The following is a 22,057-nucleotide window of genomic DNA, read 5'->3' on the forward strand; positions in this document are numbered from 1 at the left end:
GATATAGGACAAAGGTGTGTTATTTCTCCAAGTTTGTTTAATATCTGTATGGACGAAGTACTGTAGTAAGAGAAATTAGAGGAGAGAGAGATGATTAGGGGCAGACTTGTGTGGTTGGAAAAGAGGTCAAGAGTGCATGCAATGGGCATTGTGTTATAATGATAGTGTTATTTAGTAACATTGAAGAGAAGCTGCCTAGAACAGTAAAAATAGTGAAATCGTTCGTAAATGGAGAATTTCAAACTGAGCGTTGGCAAGAGTTGTTATGGCCAATGGAATGTCAGTATGCATGGTGGTAAAATGGAAGTGATTGATTTGATGAGGCTCTTGGATGTAAAAAGTGATGGATGAGACCTGTAGTAGGATAAGAGAAAAGCTGAATTAGAGGTCTCTGTTTAAGGCAAGTGAGATCACAGAGGTAGATGCTGTTGAAATGAACAATTTATACATTATATTTGGAGTAGGAAGGGTTGAAAGGGAAAGAAATGAATATACAAAGAATTTGCGATAAAACGGTTAGCATAAGCAAAAACGTAGGCAAGGGATTTGAGGTTGGCAGGTCACATATGAAGATCCAGTAGCCATATATGGGTGAAAGTGTATATAATTGAGAACCTTGGGAGGAAGGAGAGGTAGTAATGGAAGAACCTAAGGATCCTGAAAGCACAGTAGTGCAAAGCATGGTAAAGGCAGGGAAGGGACTTAATGTGCTGCTTAAGAACCGTATGTATAATTATGTAGGTACAGTAAATAGAATGAGGTAATTGCCTCATTTACTCAATACTGTTTATAGTTTTCATTATCATTTATTTTCAGGATTCTTTTTATAGATTCATACATTGCTTATAACCTGAACAGATGGCTATAGTTTCCTATTTCTGAAAGAAGCTGTAGCCTGTAATGCCTGCTGCCTTGTTGAATATGTGATCTTGTTTTTTTATTCATCTCTGACAACCATGGCTGCTTTTAGATCTAGCTATTTTCTAACAAGGACATCCATATGTGCTTTTATTTCTAACTACAGTGTTTTTTTTTTATATTTACCTTCCCATCTCTGATATTTAAGTCATTGAGAAGGGTAGCTTCAACTGTTTACAGTACCTATTTATTGCTTTTTTAATCTTGAAAGTCTAACATTTGAGAGGTCATTGATAGTATTTTATATTGGTTCTGGTGAATCTTGTCTCATTAGATTTATCATACAATACATTTGATAGCCCTCCTGAGTTCGTAGTGAAATAGATGCTCTTGCCAATAATTATCAAAATTATGATAATTTACTTGACCTTTTAGTGTTGATCTTTTTATTTCAGTAATTTAGCTTGATTGGTTAAAAGAAACTTATTTGTTTAATTGTATAACCCACACAGATAAAATTAAGAATTCTTTCAGTGAGAAAGTATCACATTTTATTCTTAGAATAAGAAATTGCTTTAAATCTAAATGAATAAGAATTCCAACCAATAACAAATATTTCCTATGAAGCTATTGAGGACAAGAATCACCTCAGCTCTCAAATGTCTTTTGGCCAGTTTCTCAATCCTGTGACTTCTTTATAGGTTAAAGATTTAGCTTGAAAGCTTGATTGTGATGCTTGATTTATCTAATTTTGTGGTTTGTTTTTCTTGGGTTGTTTGTCCTCCATTCACCTCCATCATTATTTTACCATCTAAGACATGCAAATCTTGACCCTTGTTTTTATTGACAGTTGACGTGAGACTGATTAGTTATTGGACTCTGAAACTGTAATTTGTATTTGTTCAGACTTTTCACTATATGAAAATTGTTGTCAGTGAAGTTCTTTGAAAAATGAAAGACTTAAATTGGAATAAACAACAGAATTAGATTTTGAAAAGTACTCTCTTGTGTAGTCTCCATTACTTCAGGGAACTACTAAACCATTTTTTTTAATTTACCTTCAATCATTTTAGCATAAATTCATTGTACATGTTTAAAGCTATTTATGGGATTTAGGAAGAACTGTTTCAGTGTACTGTACATGCCTGGGTAATGCTGAAGATTTACTGTGAAATTGTTTATGATATAATTTTTTAAGAAATCTGTCAAACTGCTATGAATGTGTGGTTGTGGTAGTTTAGTGGGAACATCTTTCATATTCTTTTACAGTGATGTGGAAATAAGAAGTTTTTTAGCACATTATCTTTCTTTTAGCAGGTGGTTATATGATATTAGACCTTGTTTTTTTCCAGGATTATAATTTTTTCATTTATATTTAGGAATCTGAAGAGGGTACCATGTTGAAAATCTTATAAAGATGGATTCTCCATGTACTGTATACTATACATGTCTCATTTTTCTATTTTGTTTTATCTGTTATGTCTCAGGTTATATTTTCTTTTATGATCTTTGTGTATGAATGGTACAGTATATCCCTTGAGATAATGTGCTGTTTACTCTTTTACTGACCACATTATTATAACATTGCATTAATTATTATTGTATTGCTGTTGTTGTTGTTGCTTGTTATTTATGACTGACTCCATTTTTGAGTGATGTATTAGAAGTTGTATTTATTTTAACACCACTTTTCTTCTCCATTCCGTTCCTGCCCTGCCCTGACCCTCACCATCATTGGCAGACTCCCCCGAGAAGGTGGAACTGAAAGGTAGTTAGTGTTTCTTCTCTGCCACCTCTTTTTCTTTTATCTCCTTTTAGGGTGTAATCATAATCCTATTTCCTCAACCATGGGCATTTGGTTTCTTTTACCTTTTCACCTTGAGCAGTATCCATGATGCTGCCAGTGATTTTTCATTAATACTAATTTGCTTTGTAAGTCGTTGGTATAGTGAATGTATAAGCATTTAACAGCAATGCTTGGGGTCAGATGGTATAGTCAGTACCAAGTAGGGGCTTTCAAGGTTTACTGTTGCTTTCAAAATGAACATTGGGATGTGATTTTAGTGTGCACTACACTTTTCATTCTGCTGGGCTTTGTAGAAGAATTAGGGGGTTAGGTTGCCCTCTCTTTAAGGAATGGTGTTGCAAATCTTGCATCCAAGCCAAAAATAGAAGCCAAGACTTTTTTTAACTATGGAGAAGTTTGGAAAGAAGTTGAAGTATAAAGAAGTTGAAGTATAAATTTCACCACATGTATGTAGCTGAATTGATCCAATAGTAACAAAACTTATCATTTACTTTATTGAAAACAGTTATTCATAAATTACTTCATTCTTAAGCTCTTCTACCCTTCATAGTATTTTTATATATGCATACACAGTTTATTGTAAATAAATTCACCTTTCATTATATGAATTTATTTGAAACTCATATAATGATAGAAATCTGTATTAGATTTAAGTTGTTCAGTTGCTTGTATTAATTGCATTCAACCATTTGTTAAAAGCTGTGGTAATTTTGAAGGTTACACATTCAGGATAGCATGAGCTTCAGGGGAGTGTTGATGTAACCGTCTGTTAGAGGTAAATGATTGTGCCTGTACAGTCAACAATCCTCTTATTTCACACATGCCTAAAACCTTGGCATGTTCAATTAACGATGTGCTCATTACTTTTTTGTTACATAGCAAAGCTTAGGGTAATGTTGGGTGGAACATCCCTTCAAGAGTTAATCTCTTGTCACATTTATTGTGCTAGTCCTCTGCCAGCCTTGTTTCATTGCATAACATGGTGTTGTGAGTACTGTAGTCTTTATCTGCTTTTCCTTGATTTTGTTATGACTCAATGGTCAAGAGACATTGCAGTTCAGTGAATTTTTTATTTCGGTATAATGGGGGTAAAGAGAAACTGTCAAAAAAATTTTTAAGTGTTTTTAACTGTTGTTTACTAAACTTACAATTTAGCTTATATATCAGAAAGTATCCTGTCATGTTTTGATTATTTGTCTTGCAGTTATTAGTAAAAAGCTGCATCTGCTGTGCAAGAGATGCTCATGTTTAGAGCCAAAATTTATTACTACACAGTAACCCCCTCAATTTATCAGGGGCTTTGGGGGTCTGGCCAAGTGGGAAAATCTGATTAATAACAAAGGTCCTGTAATATAGCCTGTACATGAGCATTTAAAATATTTTGTAGCTAACATTAATTTGACATAACTTCTAGCAGAAGCAAAGTTGTAGTATATATATATATATATATATATATATATATATATATATATATATATATATATATATATATATATATATATATATATATATATATATATATATATATATATATATATATATATATATATAATAGCTGAACTCACCCTATAAAGGTAGCTTTGCAGAAAAGCATCATGATCAAATAAGGCCTTTCAGATGTTACCAAGGTTAGTGGCTTGGTAAACTCGTTGGACAATAATAGTATAATGGATATTGAGATAATAATCCTAGTAGTATCCTAGGTGTAATGATGTTATTGGTCCTATACTTGTTACCAATTTGATATTTCCTTGTTGTATATATTACCATACTCATGTGCCAAGGGCAATCGCTTCCCTCAATAGTAATTAAGCCCACTTGAATAGGTTGAAAGGGATTTCTTTTTATACAGTCACATAAAGGCACAAGATCAATTTTGTGATCCATAAACCTTACTGTATACAGTTTTATACTAGGAATGCAATTTTCACTGCACCCTTAATTTGTACTCACCTTTAATGTAGTATAAGTTGGAAATGGTGTTAAATTGTCCTTGGAGTCTCCTTGGTGTCATGGCAAAGTCGCAGTATTAATGACTGCTTTACATGTAAATGCATAACCAACATTTGGTTAGCCATACAGGTCAACAAGGCATCTCTTTGTAAAAAATTATTAGGAGGATGAAGTGGTGACTTATCTGTATTTTGTTGGAGGGTCTAGTGAAGGGTCGTTGTTCTCTTAATTATTCTAAAGAATTGGTATCTTAATTCTTTTATTTGGATATTTCTTCAACAGCTGGCTAATGCCCTTTTGAATAATTGTCAGTTTCAGTGGAGTGTTTCTCTGTTTGGTATTTAGTCATCTAGGTTTCTCTTCAGGATGTAGGATCTTGTTGGGCTATCGAGCTACATAGATTGTTGGCAGGCTGGCATATGTTGGTTTGAAGGAGAAATGTTTCCTGCATTGTATGTGTCAAGTTTCTTCTTCAGGATACATATTAAGGATGATTAATATCCATAGCCATCTTGTGTCAGGGCATGCTTCTGATGGTGGTGGTCGGTGCGTTTCTCGCATGATTACTGATGGCCTCTTCTTGCATCTAGCAGGAGATCCTCCTTGCCAGGTGGATCATCATTCTCTCATTGTAGGAGCTAGGGCATCCACGGACATGGCATTTGTGCTGGTAGAAGACAACTTGCCTTTTGAGATGGCCCTGTAAAGGAGGGGCAGGGTTATTTCTCAGGATTAAATACTTTGTTCTTTTATTTGGGTAATAGCTCACCAAATGAATTTTCTGATGATCACTGGTTATTATTATTATCAATATTATTGAAAATGAGCTTATATTGATAATGGAAAATGCTCAAAAGGCCAGTGACTTGCTGAGCATCCTTCGTCACAATAGAATCGCCATTTATTAAAAAAAAAGGCCATGTTACATGAATATAAACGAACAAAATCATATGAATAACACATAGTACCAACTTTTAGACCCTAGTTGAATGAAAAGCTTCACTTTTCTTGTAAGCTGTAATTCTTCACAATCTAATTACATCATATAAATGCAAAGAAGTTTATTTGTGCCAGTTCTACAAAATTATTTTGAATGGATTACTATCTTTCTTGTTCTATTGTCATGTTGAGAATACTGTACATGTATCCATAATTGCTTTCTGCTCTGTGATTTAGGGAATGACATATGAACCATGTAAAATCAAGTGCTTACCATGGTGCAGAAAGGGCGTAAGTGAAAGGACAATCTTGAATGGTTAATGGCTGTTCTAGATTTCTTAATTTTAGTAGAAACTCTACACTTGCATCATTTGGCCTTTTTAAGAGTCAGTCCTAACTGAACTAAACTACTTGAATATACTGTGTGGAATAGGAAAATTATTTAGAGTTTAGCTTTAGAAAGTGTAATTTTAGCCATTTATACATGTATTTTTCATTTTAAGTGAAGAATACACTCCAAGTTGAAGCATTTTGTTTTCATTGTTTTGTTACTTATATTGAAAATTTTTAGTCTAAATCTGCAGTGGTGTTGCTTTTTCGTAGAGCTTAAAAGATTTGACTACCATGAGAAACTACATTGGTTGTCAGTTTTTACACTGAATAATCTGCATTTGTGTGAAAAAAAATTTTAAAATCTTTCTGAGAGCATCTGATCTGTAACTTGAGAATTGATCATATACCGAGTAGAAGGAAACACCAACATGATAATCTTGCCTTTTGACATACAAAATTCTGCTTATGATGATGGTATTGCTAAAGCATGACATAGAGCTTATTAGTCGTTGTTGTAGTGAGGTCTTATATGTTTGTTATATTTTGCCTAAGGGATGAAGCTTAAATTATGAATGCTCAAGTGCCCTTGAATTTGATAAATATGGCTGGACAAAAATGGTGATTTATGGCAGTGTATGTTTCTTATTGAGAGAAAAATATTATGATGAACTGGTTGATCTTTTAATTTTTATATACAAAGTTTTGAAACTGAAAAGTTATCATTCCATCCAGGTAATATAGTATTTTGTGCATCTGTATTTATCCCCAGGTTAATAAAAGAAATTACTGGTACTGTGCTTTAAAATATGTTAATTATTCCATGATAATTATAAACTGCTATTGGTAAGAGATAACCTTTTTACAGTTCATTTCGCCAAGAGGAGCAATTTTTTGGGATCCCATGAGTGTTCAGGTTATGTATAGCTCTCCTTTTAAAGGAAGCAGCATACATCGTTGTTCTGTTAAAAGTTTTGAATTTAAAGCTTTTATGACTACTGTAGAGTGCTGCACACGGGTGCTGATGATTGAAGGTTGCTAAAAGTATTTTTACTTTTAAAATGATTAGAATAATTTTAAAAATAAAGCAAAATGTCACTCATTCCCTACATGAGGGACAGCAGCTCACATTCCTTGCCAACCTACTGGTGTGCTTTGTCGAACCTTTGTCATGTCCATTTTCTATCTGCATTTTCTCAGTTTTTTCTTTTGCTGCTTTTAAGATAACTTTATTTCTATATGAGAAAAATTCAGGTTGATTTAACTTTATTTGTGAATAATGTAATGATTCAAACTTTCCTCAGTATGCCTTGATTAATTTTGTTGTGGGTTTTGATTCATAGTAAATACTCTATTCTGAATTACCTCATATAATTTTTACAGGTACTGTGTTATATGCTTTTAAAAGCTGGGCTGATTTTTTTTCTTTTTGCTTCTTTCTTGTAGCTTTGTTGTAACTGAGGAAAAATCAGTACTCTTTGTATTATCTTTCTTGTACTGTCTGGTTAAATAAAAGTTGTAATATTGTAGTGTAAATTATAAAAGATACATAACAGTAAACAGTACTGTGAATATTATAATTTTTATATTTTTTGTATAAAGATACACAAATGAACATTTTACCTTTTAATTTTGTAGCTTTCATGTTCTTTTGTTTAAAGAGCGATAAATTGCTGTAAATAAAATATGCTTACAAAAGCAAGTTTGAATAGCTCAAAAAGAGATGTGCAGGACTATTCAAAACCTAATCCATTATGATCCTCTTTACTTCTTCCCAAATCCATACCATCTGCCTCCTTCCACGATCTCTTCCTCCTGCTGCTGTTCCTGATGGTATTTAAGACTTGGAAGGTAATAGATTTAGCCATTTCTCATTTGTTTTTTTTAATGAATTTCTCTTATGTTATTGATATTATTATTTATTGAATCTTTTTGTAGATGAGACCTTGCTGCAATCATAAGTATTGGGTAGGAGAAGTTTCCATTGATTCTACATTTCAGCATTTTACAAAACCACAAATTTTGTTAAGAAATAATTGTCAAATTATGACATATGGTTTTGTAGATTTAATGTAAAACACTCAAGAGCTGAATACTGATAATTTAGTTGTTAGACACCGTAAGGCTGAAAGTTTAATACGCCCACTGTATGACTTTCAGACTATATTGAAGTAATTCTTTATACTGATAAATGAAGATAACAGTTTTAGTTTAAGAGTTAAAGCCATTATAGATTTAATTTGTTCCAACGGGAATACGAACTTACATTTTCATAGATTGTGTACTCAGCGTCATAACACGCCGAGTACTTCATCTATGAAAGTGTAGGTTTGTATCCTAGAAAAAATACAAATTACTTTAAATTTGGTATATTTTTTAACTAATTTTTAATTATGCAAAATGTCATTAATCTGCCATAGACTTGAACATTGCAATTTCTAATTTTAGTATATTATGTCTCCCAAATTCAGCTTATTCAGACCAGTAAGGAATAGAAATTGTCAACACCTCAGGTAGGATGTGAACCATAAAATTGAAAAATCAGTAAATCATTGATGCAGAATACTGTACTGTATAACATAATGCTTGCTAATAACTATATTAGATCATATTAGTTAGAATAATAAAGTGCAACATATTTATATTTCATATTACTATGAGCCTCCACCTTGTCATAACTTTGGAAGGCTCCACACAATTATAAAAACAAGGGAAAGAGTGTTATCAGATATTTTACTTTTCTGGAAGGATCATCAAGCATCCAGCTGAATAATTTTTGATTGGGTACAGAATCTGGTCAACACATATAGTCTGCAATGTACTTTTTAATCAATATACCTTGCTCATGTATTAGTGTTTTTACATTTCTTAATTACTGGTATATTTTTAATTTCTTATACTAGTGTAATTAGATATAGCATCTTTAAACACTGGGATTCTTCTTATTGCTTATTTTCAGTTTCAGTTAATATTTGATATTTACCGCTTTCTGAGTACAGTAATTTATTGTGGAGACAGCCCTTATGTACACTGTAATAAGTTTTTGTGGACGAAAGTCAGCTTTTGGGGGGAGCCATTTTGATTCATATAGGCTTTCTGGAGTCTTTAGATCCAGAATTGCTGCCAAGCTGTCAGCAAAGGTGCTTTGCTAGAGTCTGCAAAAGTAACCCAAGGAAGCAGCTGACTAAGTATAATGGTGAGGAAGGCCAAGGAGCTACTGAAAGTAACTGATACACAACCCTTTTTTTGATGGTTGCTTTAGTTTCAGCCAACCTTGTTTTCTTGTTTTTAGGGTGTTATCTTAGACAAAAGGTTTAAGTGTGTTTAGTTTTCTGCTAATTTGCAGTGATTTGACAACATTTAATGATCATTTTGAGCACAGTTGTATTTAGCAAGTGAGGGAAGCCTTCAACAAAAATTCCTTTAAGAAACTTCAAAATCTTCAGTTTTAAGCTTGATTACAATATAATTTATGAGACAAGATTTCATTAATTTTATTTTATGAGAACATTTATTCTGTGCCAGCCTTATGAGATTTAAGAATTCTAACCTTGCTGTCTAGATAAAATTTTGGAACTAGCTAACTAGCACTGAATATTTTTTCATTTTCAAAACTGTCAGTTTTTAAAGAGCCAATAGTCCAGTGTTTCTTTTTATTCTTTGCGCTTGTTCTAAACCTAAATTCCTTGCTAGTTTTACTTTATTGGAACAGCACATTGCTGTTACTTGATACCTGTTCTGATGTTTGAGGAGTATTCCTTAGATTCAAGGTCCGTTTAAGTTGCTTTTGGGCAAAGGCAGTTTATTTGGAAATTTTAGTGCCAGGGGTTTCTCAGTGACCTAGTAAATGAATAAGAAGAAAGTTAAGGTTTTCCCTGACTTTGTTTTAGACAAATCCAAGGCTCATTTGAAGAGGAGCACAAAAAAAGAAAGTATTGTAAGTAAGCTGATATGCTATGCAGCATCAACTGAAAATATACTTAATTATCTCAGATGCAAGGCAGCTGAATAGAAAATGCATTGTATATAGGATACAGCTAGCCTTGTCCTTAAGCAAACTTAGGTAGAAAGGAGTCAAAGGTGCTTAGGAATGCAACTAAAGGAAGCCATTTTCATGATACTGTACAGCATAATCCTAAGGTAATACAAGTCACTAAGTCCACAAACTATAGATGCCTGTCTGCCTACCAGGATAGCAAGCTTAATGAGGCTAGTGTAACAAGAAACATGCATCACATAGCTTTGTTTGGCTTGTTTAAGGCTGGGTATTACCCTGTCCAAAGCACATACCATTAGTACACTGCTTATAGCTATGACAAGTTTGCATTTTAACACTATAGGAAAATGTAGTAACAAATGCAGTTACTGTACTGTATAATGAAACTGTCAGTAAAAAAGTAATGGCAAGTCAGAATTGTTGACTTTATGCAACTGCCAATGAAAAAGTATAATTTAAGTCATTTATGATAGTTCTAAGTGCATCCCTATTGATACTGTAGTAACTTGAGCACCCATCAGCTGACTCTGAGGTACCTGGATGGATTCCTTTAGAGGAACTCTTTGAAGCCTGCTGCCATTTTATATCTATGGCTTATTTATATTGTCAATTATAATCCGTGGAAGGTATTTTCAAATCTAAATACTTATTCAGAGATGGCTGGTGGTACATTTCCATCAGTCAGCTTGCTCATAGGTGTCTTAGTGGGTTCACTCTTAATAAGAAAGTAAATAGTCAGAAAGCTTGAAGCTTTGTTGTATCATGTTAGAGAAATTTGACGTCGGGAAGATTTCAGTTTTAAATGTTTCCTCCTTGGAGGTTAATTTTTTATGCCAAAAGTTGTGTTGTGAGTCTCAGTCACTCATTTGATGAGTTTTGTACTGTACTGTGTGTGCTGGTTTTTAATCCTTCTCTAGTATTTTTGGGTGTTCTATTTCAAACTTTTAATGAAAAGCTATGAAGATAACTTATATTTAAAATCTACTTTTCAATAATGTACCCCTTTTTTCTTTTCTTTCCAAATCCTGAACCTGTCTTTTTAACAGAACTATCCAAAAAGAAAGGTAATATCCTTTGCTGTTTTATGTTTAACTGTTTATTAATGAGAAATATTACTGATTAATATAATATTGTCAATTATAATCCTTGGAAGGTATTTTCAAATCTAAATGCTTATCCAGAGATGGCTGGTGGTACATTTCCATCAGTCAGCTTGTTCATAGGTGTCCTGGTGGGTTCACTCTTAATAAGAAAGTAAATAGTCAGAAAGCTGGAAGCTTTGTTGTATCTTGTTAGAGAAATTTGACGTTGGGAAGATTTCAGTTTTACATGTTTCCTCCTTGGAGGCTAATATCTTATGCCAAAAGTTGTGTTGTGAGTCTCAGTCACTCATTTGATGAGTTTTGTACTGTACTGTGTGTGCTGGTTTTTAATCCTTCTCTAGTATTTTTGGGTGTTCTATTTCAAACTTTTAATGAAAAACTATGAAGATAACTTATATTTAAATTCTACTTTTCAATAATGTACACCTTTTTTCTTTTCTTTCCAAATCCTGAACCTGTCTTTTTAACAGAATTATCCAAAAAGAAAGGTAATATCCTTTGCTGTTTTATGTTTTAACTGTTTATTAATGAGAAATATTACTAATTAATATAATATTGTCAATTATAATCCGTGGAAGGTATTTTCAAATCTAAATGCTTATCCAGAGATGGCTGGTGGTACATTTCCATCAGTCAGCTTGCTCATAGGTGTCCTGGTGGGTTCACTCTTAATAAGAAAGTAAATAGTCAGAAAGCTGGAAGCTTTGTTGTATCTTGTTAGAGAAATTTGACGTTGGGAAGATTTCAGTTTTAAATGTTTCCTCCTTGGAGGTTAATTTGTTATGCCAAAAGTTGTGTTGTGAGTCTCAGTCACTCATTTGATGAGTTTTGTACTGTACTGTGTGTGCTGGTTTTTAATCCTTCTCTAGTATTTTTTGGTGTTCTGTTTCAAACTTTTAATGAAAAACTATGAAGATAACTTATATTTAAAATCTACTTTTCAGTAATGTACACCTTTTTTCTTTTCTTTCCAAATCCTGAACCTGTCTTTTTAACAGAACTATCCAAAAAGAAAGGTAATATCCTTTGCTGTTTTATGTTTAACTGTTTATTAATGAGAAATATTACTAATTAATATAATACAGTGTTAATTATGATACTTATGCAGTATAAATATTTCAGTTTGCAATGTGGAAAGCATTGTATTATCAACAATAATTTTAGTGTTCATAGTTGGTCTTTTGTGCCATTACACAACTGCTTGTTATGTGACTCTAAGATGTCCTTAAAGATTTAAGATAAATACTCAATTTAAATTGTAAATATTGTTTATATTAGTGATCCGCTTTTTCTGTTGGTAGACAGGACAGAACTTGAAGTCAATATGTTACGGTTTTGGTTATTGCTTCAACATGCAGCTGTAAAATACTGCTTGGAAAAAATATACAGATATCATACTTAGCTGAATATGGACCACACCTTGTAAATGACACATGACATTGGCTAAATGGTGACATAGATAAAATTTTGTTGACTGTTAATTACTGTATTAGGGATACATGAATAGGTTATCATTTATCACAAAACTTTGCATGATAAAGAATTTTGGTTTGGTTGCTCTGGAATTATAGATTAGAATTTTTCTCCTAGTGTAAAATATGTTCTCATTCCATAAATCATTCATTTGACCCTCATTTCAATTTATAAGATTATTGGTGATAAATCTCATGAACAAACTAGTTTGTAAGACTTTTTTGGGAGTGTTTTAGCATGTTTCTGTAATACTGTATACAGTAATTTGTTTGGTTATTAATTTTTTGTAGCTGACTTGAGTTTTTATAAGTACAGCTTTTAGAAATAGCGTCCAAGAATGACTTGCTTCTTTGCCCAAGACATTTGGAGTTCTACAGTCATCAGCAGTTGGAATGCAAGCATGCTTTTCTGACATTTTCTACTGTAACACCAAACATGACATGGACAACGTCGAACATTCAGATGTTGTACTTCTAGTGAATGTTTAGTATGATGCAAATGAATGAACTAACCTAATTTGATTATATTTTCCACCCTTTTTGTTTTCGTTATGGCTGGGCTTCCGTCTCCGGTCATCTGCCGCATGACCCCCAACCCCACTATACTGTACCTCTGTCCCTATATACCCCAACAGACACCCAGTCAGGTAAAGTGTGCACATTGTAATCTTGTTTATAATCTTCACTTAAAACTGTATTGTAGTCAGTATATTTTGTAGATATTGCATTTTTGTAACCTTTTCCCTTTTATTTTCCTAACCGTTTGTAGAATATTTGTTTCCCATAAGTCTTCATAAATAGAAAACTTACCTTGAACCTTTTATTGCAATTTTAAGTCATTTGCTCCTAAGTTCATTCAGTTTATTCTCAAAGTAAGAGGCAATTATTTTTGTGTTTTTTAAGAAGGGAATACTGATAGAAAATATTTTTTTTTACTTTGTCTACACAGATCATCGTCCACATGGCCACGAAATTCCATCACACGGTCTTGCACGATCACAGTCCACCTCAGAATTTCTTCCACAAGGAGATAACAAAGAAGTAGAATATTTCTTTGCTTCTGATGCATCTGCAATCATTGAGCATACTGACAGAGTCATATATCTTCTTGTAAGTGTACAGTAGTATCAAAATTTTTTTGTTTAAATGCTAAAGAAATTTTTACCTTAGTTATTATGTTGTTCTTTGATGTTAATGATGAAAATGCTATAGTACAATTTTAATACTTGCAGCAAATTGCACTTTTATAGTGATTGATTGATTATGAAATTTGGGTCTTGAAGACCAATCGCCGGAACCCATCAGAATGATTCAGCGCCGGCACTTTTATATTGTTGAATGTTTTTGACAATTTACTGGGGAATAAAGGAAAGAGAAATGCAAACTCTGCATTCAGCACTTTTATATTGTTGAATGCAGAGTTTGCATTTCTCTTTCCTTTGTTCCCCAGTAAATTGTCAAAAACTTTTATACTGTATTACCTTCCTATTTGATTGATTGATTGCCTATGAAATTTATGTCTTGAAGACCAAGCTTCGGAACCCATCAGGATTATTCAGCACTGACCTTCCTATTTGTAGATTTTCTTTATATTTAGGTATTTATTATTTTCCATTGTATTATACTGTATGTTACTTTGCCATTTGTGGAATTAGTGTGGTGGTAGGTTTTCTTTGTACAGTATTTAGGTAGTTCTTCATTTTCCATGTTGTAATAGACAGTTTTTAACTGTAGGACTAAGTTTGTCTTGTTAGTTTTCATAGTTCAGAGAACTGCTGGTGAGATTTACTCCAGAGTGGAGGCATATCTCATGTGCAGAAACTTCCACAACATCAGCTGTTATCAGCAGTGCACCAATCACACTATTATAAATCTTGTACCATTAATCTGAGTTCTGCACTCACACTTCTTGCTTAATAAATTTTTTTCATCCCAATCCCTCCTAGCTACTTTTTCCCTTGTCTCCAGAACTTGGGACTTTTACACACAGTTCCCCAACCTACCATCCTCCTTTCTCTTTATGTAACTAAACCAATACTAAACACAATGCTTCTTGCCTGTTGACCTTACCAAGTTTGTTGTATCTACACATTTTTCATCTTTTAAACCCTTGTTACCATAGTGGACTTTTACCTGTATCATTTACTAGCTACATAAGACGTTCATACTTCACTTAAAAAAAAGGTGAATTGGCTTGGCTGTCCTATCACACATCAGACTTTTTCTTCATCATGCACTTTTCCTCTCTTCCAGACTTTTTGCAGACATCCTGTTACTGTCTTTGCTCTACCTATTATGTAATTGATCTCATATCCTACCATCATCACTTACATCTACTCCAAAATAATTTTATGAATCAATCACTTCAATTTTTCCATGCTCAATGCGGACATTCCTTGTTTCGTCTTGCTGTCTACCATTTAACCTCTTGATAAAGATCACTTTCATCTTTCTCTGTTCAAATACTTTGAATCCTGTCTCCAGTCTCTTCAGTTTCATTTTATTACCAAAAATTAGCACTAGGATTTGCAAACATCAGAAGCTCTGTACTCTATTCACACCCCATTTTCATATCACACGAATTTTCAGCAACATCATTAGATGAATCATGTTGTGTTTATGCTCTCTATCTAGCTTAGACCAGGCAGTTGGATGACCATAGATCATACCAGTGTCTTAGGTGACTGTTTGTGATTTCCAGTTAGAAGGGTATAGAGTGTAGCAGCTGAAATGCTCTGGAATCATTTTTGCCCTTCTAATTAAATATTAAATAAATATTGAAAAATGATTTGCCTACTATCCAAATAAAAGTATGAAAAATTTCAAAGCTATTCCAGTATGTCACAAAAATAGATTGAATATTTCTTCTTCCAGGATGATGATGTAGCAAGTGTCGATAATGAGGGCATTTTGAAGATCCACAGACTGAAAAGATCTCTTGAAGACTCTCATGCTCGTGAAATTACTACATTGAAGATGGAAATCCAACAGATTATGAAGGGCAACTTCTCCTCATTCATGCAGAAAGAAATATTTGAGCAGCCTGAGTCCGTTGTGAACACCATGAGAGGAAGAATTAATTTCGACAGTGAAACTGTGGTGCTTGGTGGAATCAAGGTACTGTATATACCATTGAAAGTGGTTCTGATAGGATATTTTAAAGTTAACTACCCATCTTATCTGTTACTTTAGATATGTTTGGTAAGTTATTCTACAGTAGAAGTGACTGGGTCCAGAGAAAAAATAAGAGATGGTCACTGCCACACTCATATTTTAACTCCTGAATTGGAGATGATTCTGTGCAAAAGAATTCTTCAGTACTGTACTGCACACCCCATTTTCCTCTGTCTTGCAGGTACTCCCACACTTAATGGATATTAAAGCTCAACCATTCCAGTACCTCTTTCAGATCACTCATTACCATTTTCTATGTTTTCTTCTCTTCCCTCTTAATTCCCTCCTAACATTGAGTCATATAAATTCTTTTTATCAATTTAACATCTTCCAGATTTCTACATTATCAAGTCATCTTAAAGCACACTGATTCATTCTTTCATTTATTCTAAACTTTTTACAATTAATTTGTATCTACACAATGTACAGTGTTATTCTACATATACTCTGGAAAGAATCTCAGTAACCTCAACTTTTTTTTATTTTGTATTCAGCCACCACTCTTCTATGAAGGAGAGTTTGCTCAAAATACCTTCATACTTTTAAGCTTTTCCATTTGTCTTTTGTACTCGTACTACTGTCCCCCAGTTTTCTCCCAGTTACTGTAAAAATCAGCTGCTTCCATTCTTCCTCCATCCATATTAAACGGTAATTGCTCTTATGCCTGATTTCCATTTATCCTCAAACCCTTACTTGTGCTGATGTTTATTCAGCTCCCTCCTCATATAAATACCATTTATTATTTCACAAATAAGGCATTTCTCCTAATATAGGGTTGCTTCTATAATAACAAAAAAGTAATCACTGACAGATCATCCTTTAAAAGCTGCATAATAGTTCCAACAGTTCCACTGATTTGGTGCTTCTTAGTTCCCAGGCTCTTCCATTTTAACACTTCTTCCAACTTATTCAACAAACATCTTATGTCTTTTATCCCTTATTTCTACTGAAACTTCATAATTACTGTAGTTTACAAATTACTCATATGTTCAAAAGATCTAACTTTACTTACACTGCATAAATTTTACATACAACCTCAATTTTTTCTTTTAATTAATTTGAACATCCAAATTTTATTTCTTTGGAGGATAGTTTTCTCAACAAACCATCCATATACTATACAGTATTCTGTTTGCTTTTACAGACAATCTTCTATTCTTTTCAGCCTTCAATGGGGTTTTCATTGTTTTTTATGCTTTACCTATTCTTTGACTTGCCTCTTCTTTCATCATAACATTTCTGTTGTATATTTGTTCCCAGAAACCTGTATGAATGACTACTTTCATTCTTATTCAATCATACAAACATTCATTGAAATAAATAAGTAATATCACAAAATTTCATTACTGCAAAGAAAACATTGATCAAAATTTTGGTATTCCCTCAGGATTACATTAGTGAAATTCGTCGCTGCAGACGCCTCCTACTTATTGCTTGTGGAACATCCTACCATTCTGCAATTGCCACTCGTCAGTTACTAGAAGAACTAACAGAACTCCCAGTCATGGTAGATTTAGCATCTGATTTCTTGGATCGCAACACTCCTATATTTAGAGATGATGTTTGCTTCTTCATATCACAGTCAGGAGAAACAGCTGATACGTTAATGGCTTTGAGGTAAGTGACAGAATTCATTGTTATTGTTATTAGTTTTTATATTACTTGTGAGATTCTCTGAGTCCTAGGGTTGGTACAGTAATTCAGAACCTCAGTGTACAAGTACCAGTACTTTATATACTTATGCTTTTTGCAGAAGGCAAAATCAAGAGAACGTGTAAATTTACAACACATACGGAATATATTTGCCTTCTGAAATTAACAATGTCTCTTACACTAATTGTTTTGTCTGTGTAGGTACTGCAAGCAACGTGGGGCACTTATTGTTGGCATCACTAACACAGTAGGATCTTCAATTTGTCGTGAGTCACACTGTGGTGTTCACATCAATGCTGGACCTGAAATTGGTGTTGCCTCAACCAAGGCTTATACTTCTCAGATGATTTCACTTGTGATGTTTGCACTTATGGTATCAGAAGATAGAATATCAGCTCAGCCTCGTCGCTCAGAAATAATTCAAGGACTCCGACACCTCCCAGACCAAATTAAAGAAGTAAGTAGTGTATTGCTTTTCTCTCAGATACTCTTTCATTACTGTAGGGATTAAATAGTCTCTGCTCTCATTTTCTAAATTTTGAATTTCCTACAAAAGTTGAAATTATAGTTCAGTTGGCTGGAAAATTTTAAATAATACTATACCAGTAACAAAGCTTCTGTACAGCAAACCTGTATTTATATCTCAGTGCTGGGCAACTGAAAATCAAGCAAGTTCTTATAAAAGTAACCTTTAAAAAGACATATCCCACTAGGAGTCTATTGCTTCATATGCAATATTGTTTACTTTTAGCCATGGTTACATTGCAAGCAGGAATGTGGGTCAGTACTCCTTAGTCTTGTGTGTCTCCTTATTGTCATTCTTCCTCAGGTCCAAGAACTGTATAGATTTATTTTGTGGTGTAATCACCAATATGTGAACAGTTTATAATTACATATGTCAGTTGCTGGCTGAACACAAGGAATTAAATTATTTGTTAAATGTAATGTGATACATTTACCAAAGGACATTCATTTGAAGTTCATAGTAAAAATGTTGGATTTGTTTTTAGTACCGTACAATTATCATTGTTCAAATGTTGTCAAGTTAAAACCAGCTTAATTTCACTTTGTGTATAAGGTTTAGATAATTATTAGAAAATATACTCTTCTCAAGTTTTGGGGTTTTATCACTGTGTAATGTAGAAAAAAAATTATTTTATATTAGTAAGCCCTTGTTAAACTGGTCAAGACAAGTTTGATCAGTAAATATGTATTTTTAAGGTAACAATTTCCTGTGACTGAATGTGTTACATTATGGATATTTCCCCCAATAGGTACTTGATCTAGATAGTAAGATACAAGAAATCAGCAAAGAAGTATTTGAGAAGAAGTCTCTACTAGTTCTGGGTCGTGGATATAATTATGCCACGTGCCTTGAAGGTGCCTTGGTAAGGCGTTTTATTTAAGAGTTTGATCACTATCATTAGTTTATACTATATTTTATTGAGATAAATATATTATGTGTTTTGGCCTCTTCTTAAAGTTTTAATTGATATATATGTTTCTCAGATTCTTTGTAATTAACATAAACCTGATCGCATAAAGTAAGTGCATAACTTTTTTACAGAAAATCAAAGAAATCACATACATGCACAGCGAAGGTATTTTAGCTGGAGAGCTTAAGCATGGACCCCTGGCTCTTGTGGATAAAGGCATGCCAATCATCATGATATGTACACGAGATAGTGTCTTTGTGGTAAGTCTCTTGAGAAAACAAGGTTCAATTAGATTTCAGATGCAAAGATTTAAAAATCCTTTTATTATGTCTTTTATGTTTTATTGCAGTATTATATTCTTTTGCTGTATGTAAAGATGTTTTTCTTCCTTTTAACTGTAAAGATGTTTAAAATGATATATGTTTTGTATATTAATTTTTTGTCGACTGAAGTTTGTAATATTTTCTGATATTACGTAAATTTTGGGCTTGTAGATTAAAGTTTTGTTAAGCTGAAGTAGAACTTTTAAACAACTTGAGATCTAAAATGTGCAGCTTTTTTTTTTTGCTACTTTTATGTGGCATTTTTCACTCTGTCAATGTGATATGATGAAAATTGTGATTTACGGTAGTATTTTTGTACATTTGCTTTGTTATCTATTTAAGGAAAAAATGGTGTTTTCATAGTATAAAAAATCACTGCAGTATGTTCCAACTTACTTGTGCTGGACAAATAACCACTTTAATAAAGGGGAGACAGGGTAGTAAACTTATTTGAGAAACTAGCCCCAACCTCCATCTTGTGAATCAGAATCATCTTTTAGTGATTTGCAGTCAGTGCATATTGAACCAAAATTTGAGACTTTATAAGGTAATGTTTTACTTATTTGAATCAAGAAATTTGCTTTAAAAATTAAAATTGTTATGCATTCAGGAGAATTAAATTAAATATTACAGTCTTATCATAGTAAAATCTCTTGAGAATATTTCAGTACAGGATGATAAACCTAATTTTTGTTGAATTTATGCACTATAAGTGCAAGGTATTGACTCAGCTGCATTTTCTTTCAGAAATGCATGAATGCCCTTCAGCAAGTAACTGCCCGCGAAGGTCGACCTATTCTTATCTGCCACAAAGGTGATCAAGAACCCCAAAAGCATGGCTCCCGAGTTCTGGAAGTTCCAAAAACTGTTGACTGTTTACAAGGAATCCTCACAGTTATTCCCCTGCAGCTAATATCTTACCATATAGCAGTACTGAAAGGATGCAATGTTGACTGTCCTCGTAATCTTGCAAAGTCTGTTACTGTGGAGTGAAATTAGTTTTGTTATTATGTCGATATTTTACACCGAAGTTACAGTTAATTGATGTGAAATGCCTCTCTTCCTTCTTGAATGTGTCCGTGTATATGTGGTACTTAAAATTTCCTACCTGGTTAAGGTTGTATATTTTACTTTTTGATTGGGTGCTACTGTATGGTGGTGATTTAGTGTTTTGAGTCTTGAGAATTTTCATATGCACGGTTTTAGTCATTTGCCAGATTGTAGGCAAAAGTTAGGTGATTTTATATCCATGTTTTGTCATTGTTTATTAAGTTCTTTAAAGATTTACAGCACTGTTCCTTCTTTTTTTGTGAAAAATTGTCATTATTACTTCATTTTGACTGATCCTTCAAATGCTGACATTTCACCAACTTTCATATGAAGCTGAAGCCTTTTAAACAAATTGTGTTAGTTCATACAGTAATTCTGGTTTAAACCTTGGATGCTTTGTCATATGTTTGCTTCGAGTACTAAAAATCTATGAAAGCTAGCATTTTTTGTACTTTTTCTCATTTGCCCTCTTAAGTATGAAGGAATGCCATGTTCCTCACATTGGAATTGTATTTTTATATATTTAGACATTGGAGGATGTTACTTGTACACTCTCTTTTAGAAATCTCATTTTTATGGAGAACATTTGATATGTTTTTAGAGGCATTTTTGTTTGAAATATATTCTGTCATACTTCTCTTAAGCAAACAAAAATTAGTACTTGGGATTTTAAAGTTTCATTTATGTAATTGCAGCCCACAGTCCCTAACACATTCCTGCATGACCAGGGCAAATACAGTATCAGTGAGTACTCACTGTGGACATGACTGGTTTGTCAATGGAAGAACAATTTACCACCTTTTTTTGTTTTATCTTGGTGTATCATATAGTTCTTTTCTTAGAAGTCTGCTATACTATGGAAGCAAAATTTAGATTATAAAGGGATTTCAAAGGTTTTGAAGTATAAAATGATCATTTTTGAAATAAGAGTTCAATTGTTTATTGATTAATTCTGTTTTATAGTTGTTCAGAAAAGTTTAGCATGAATATGTTGATAACATATGATAGTCCTATTCTTTTCTATTTAATTGATATGGAGACTTTTCTTAATTTCTGCAAAACATGTATATATTAAAGCCTGGAATCTGGTATGTAGGTTTCAATGCCGCTAAGAGTCGTAATGTGCAATAGTAGTTATCTTTTCTGACATTCCTGTTAATGTTTGTAAAAACAAACAATAAGTGCTGTGATAGGCTCAGGGGAAACCTAAACGCTATATTTGGCAGTAGTACCAAGTTTCTTTTCGTCTCTATTACCTTTGTAATTGTAATGAAAAATATTTTTTATCTTTCTTCCAGAAAAGTGTGGAAGTTGTTTGAAAAAATAAAAATCTGTAAATGAAATTGTAGATTTAATAAACACCTGAATTATGAATCAGTTGGCATGGTGTTTTAGAATGAAGTGTCTTCATTAAGTGCTTTTCCTTTGCTTTCATTTGAGTAGCATGCATATTACTTGTAATTAATATCCTTTTCCATGTGTAGATAGAAAGAATGGGTGTTGAGTTGCTGGCTGAATATGAGCAAGAAGCTCAGTAATTAATAGCTAAAACCTTATTTGGTAGAACCCCCACATTGTTGTTAATTTAAATTGTTTCTCAAGTTTACAGTTAAGACAGTATATTTTCATGTAACCACCTAATAACCCCTACAGAGGGGTAGTGCTTACAGTGTACTGGGAGTGTCTTTGCACATTCATTTGCCATAGCTGCAATTACTTTCAGCCTTGTAGTTTTCATCTGTTATCTAGCTCCTGTAACTGTACTAGTTCCATTTTCAAGAACAAATCCCTCAGGTACTAATTAGCCAAATGGTTCCAGCACCAGATTATCACACCAGACATTCATAAATCAAGAACTAATCTCTAAGATGAGTCCTATGAGAGGCTAGCGATGTCACTCAGTTGCCTCAAATAAAACTACGGTGGTACCTTGGTACTTGGACAGCTCTCAACTCTTACAAT

General features: G+C 33.2%; 1 protein-coding gene across 17 annotated transcripts in view; it reads left to right on the top strand.

Annotated features, from left to right (window-relative positions):
* The window catches only part of LOC136832195 (glutamine--fructose-6-phosphate aminotransferase [isomerizing] 2-like), a 47,006-nt gene extending 25,568 nt beyond the window's left edge, over positions 1-21,438 (top strand). For 4 of the 17 annotated variants that reach the window (XM_067092984.1, XM_067092993.1, XM_067092985.1 and 1 more), the window contains 8 exons: positions 2,600-2,626; positions 13,409-13,569; positions 15,334-15,576; positions 17,021-17,250; positions 17,488-17,743; positions 18,561-18,674; positions 18,854-18,982; positions 19,793-21,438. In XM_067092984.1, coding sequence (XP_066949085.1) covers positions 2,600-2,626; positions 13,409-13,569; positions 15,334-15,576; positions 17,021-17,250; positions 17,488-17,743; positions 18,561-18,674; positions 18,854-18,982; positions 19,793-20,038 — 1,406 coding nt within the window. In that variant the 3' untranslated portion in view covers positions 20,039-21,438. Of the gene's footprint in view, positions 1-2,599; positions 2,627-10,930; positions 10,949-11,985; positions 12,004-13,094; positions 13,107-13,408; positions 13,570-15,333; positions 15,577-17,020; positions 17,251-17,487; positions 17,744-18,560; positions 18,675-18,853; positions 18,983-19,792 lie in introns of all 17 variants that reach the window. The other 13 variants (XM_067092990.1, XM_067092995.1, XM_067092991.1 and 10 more) reach the window with 5 other exon arrangements.
* Positions 21,439-22,057: the final 619 nt, after the last annotated feature.

Source organism: Macrobrachium rosenbergii, chromosome 49 (assembly GCF_040412425.1).
Source record: "Macrobrachium rosenbergii isolate ZJJX-2024 chromosome 49, ASM4041242v1, whole genome shotgun sequence".
Lineage (NCBI taxonomy): Eukaryota > Metazoa > Arthropoda > Malacostraca > Decapoda > Palaemonidae > Macrobrachium > Macrobrachium rosenbergii.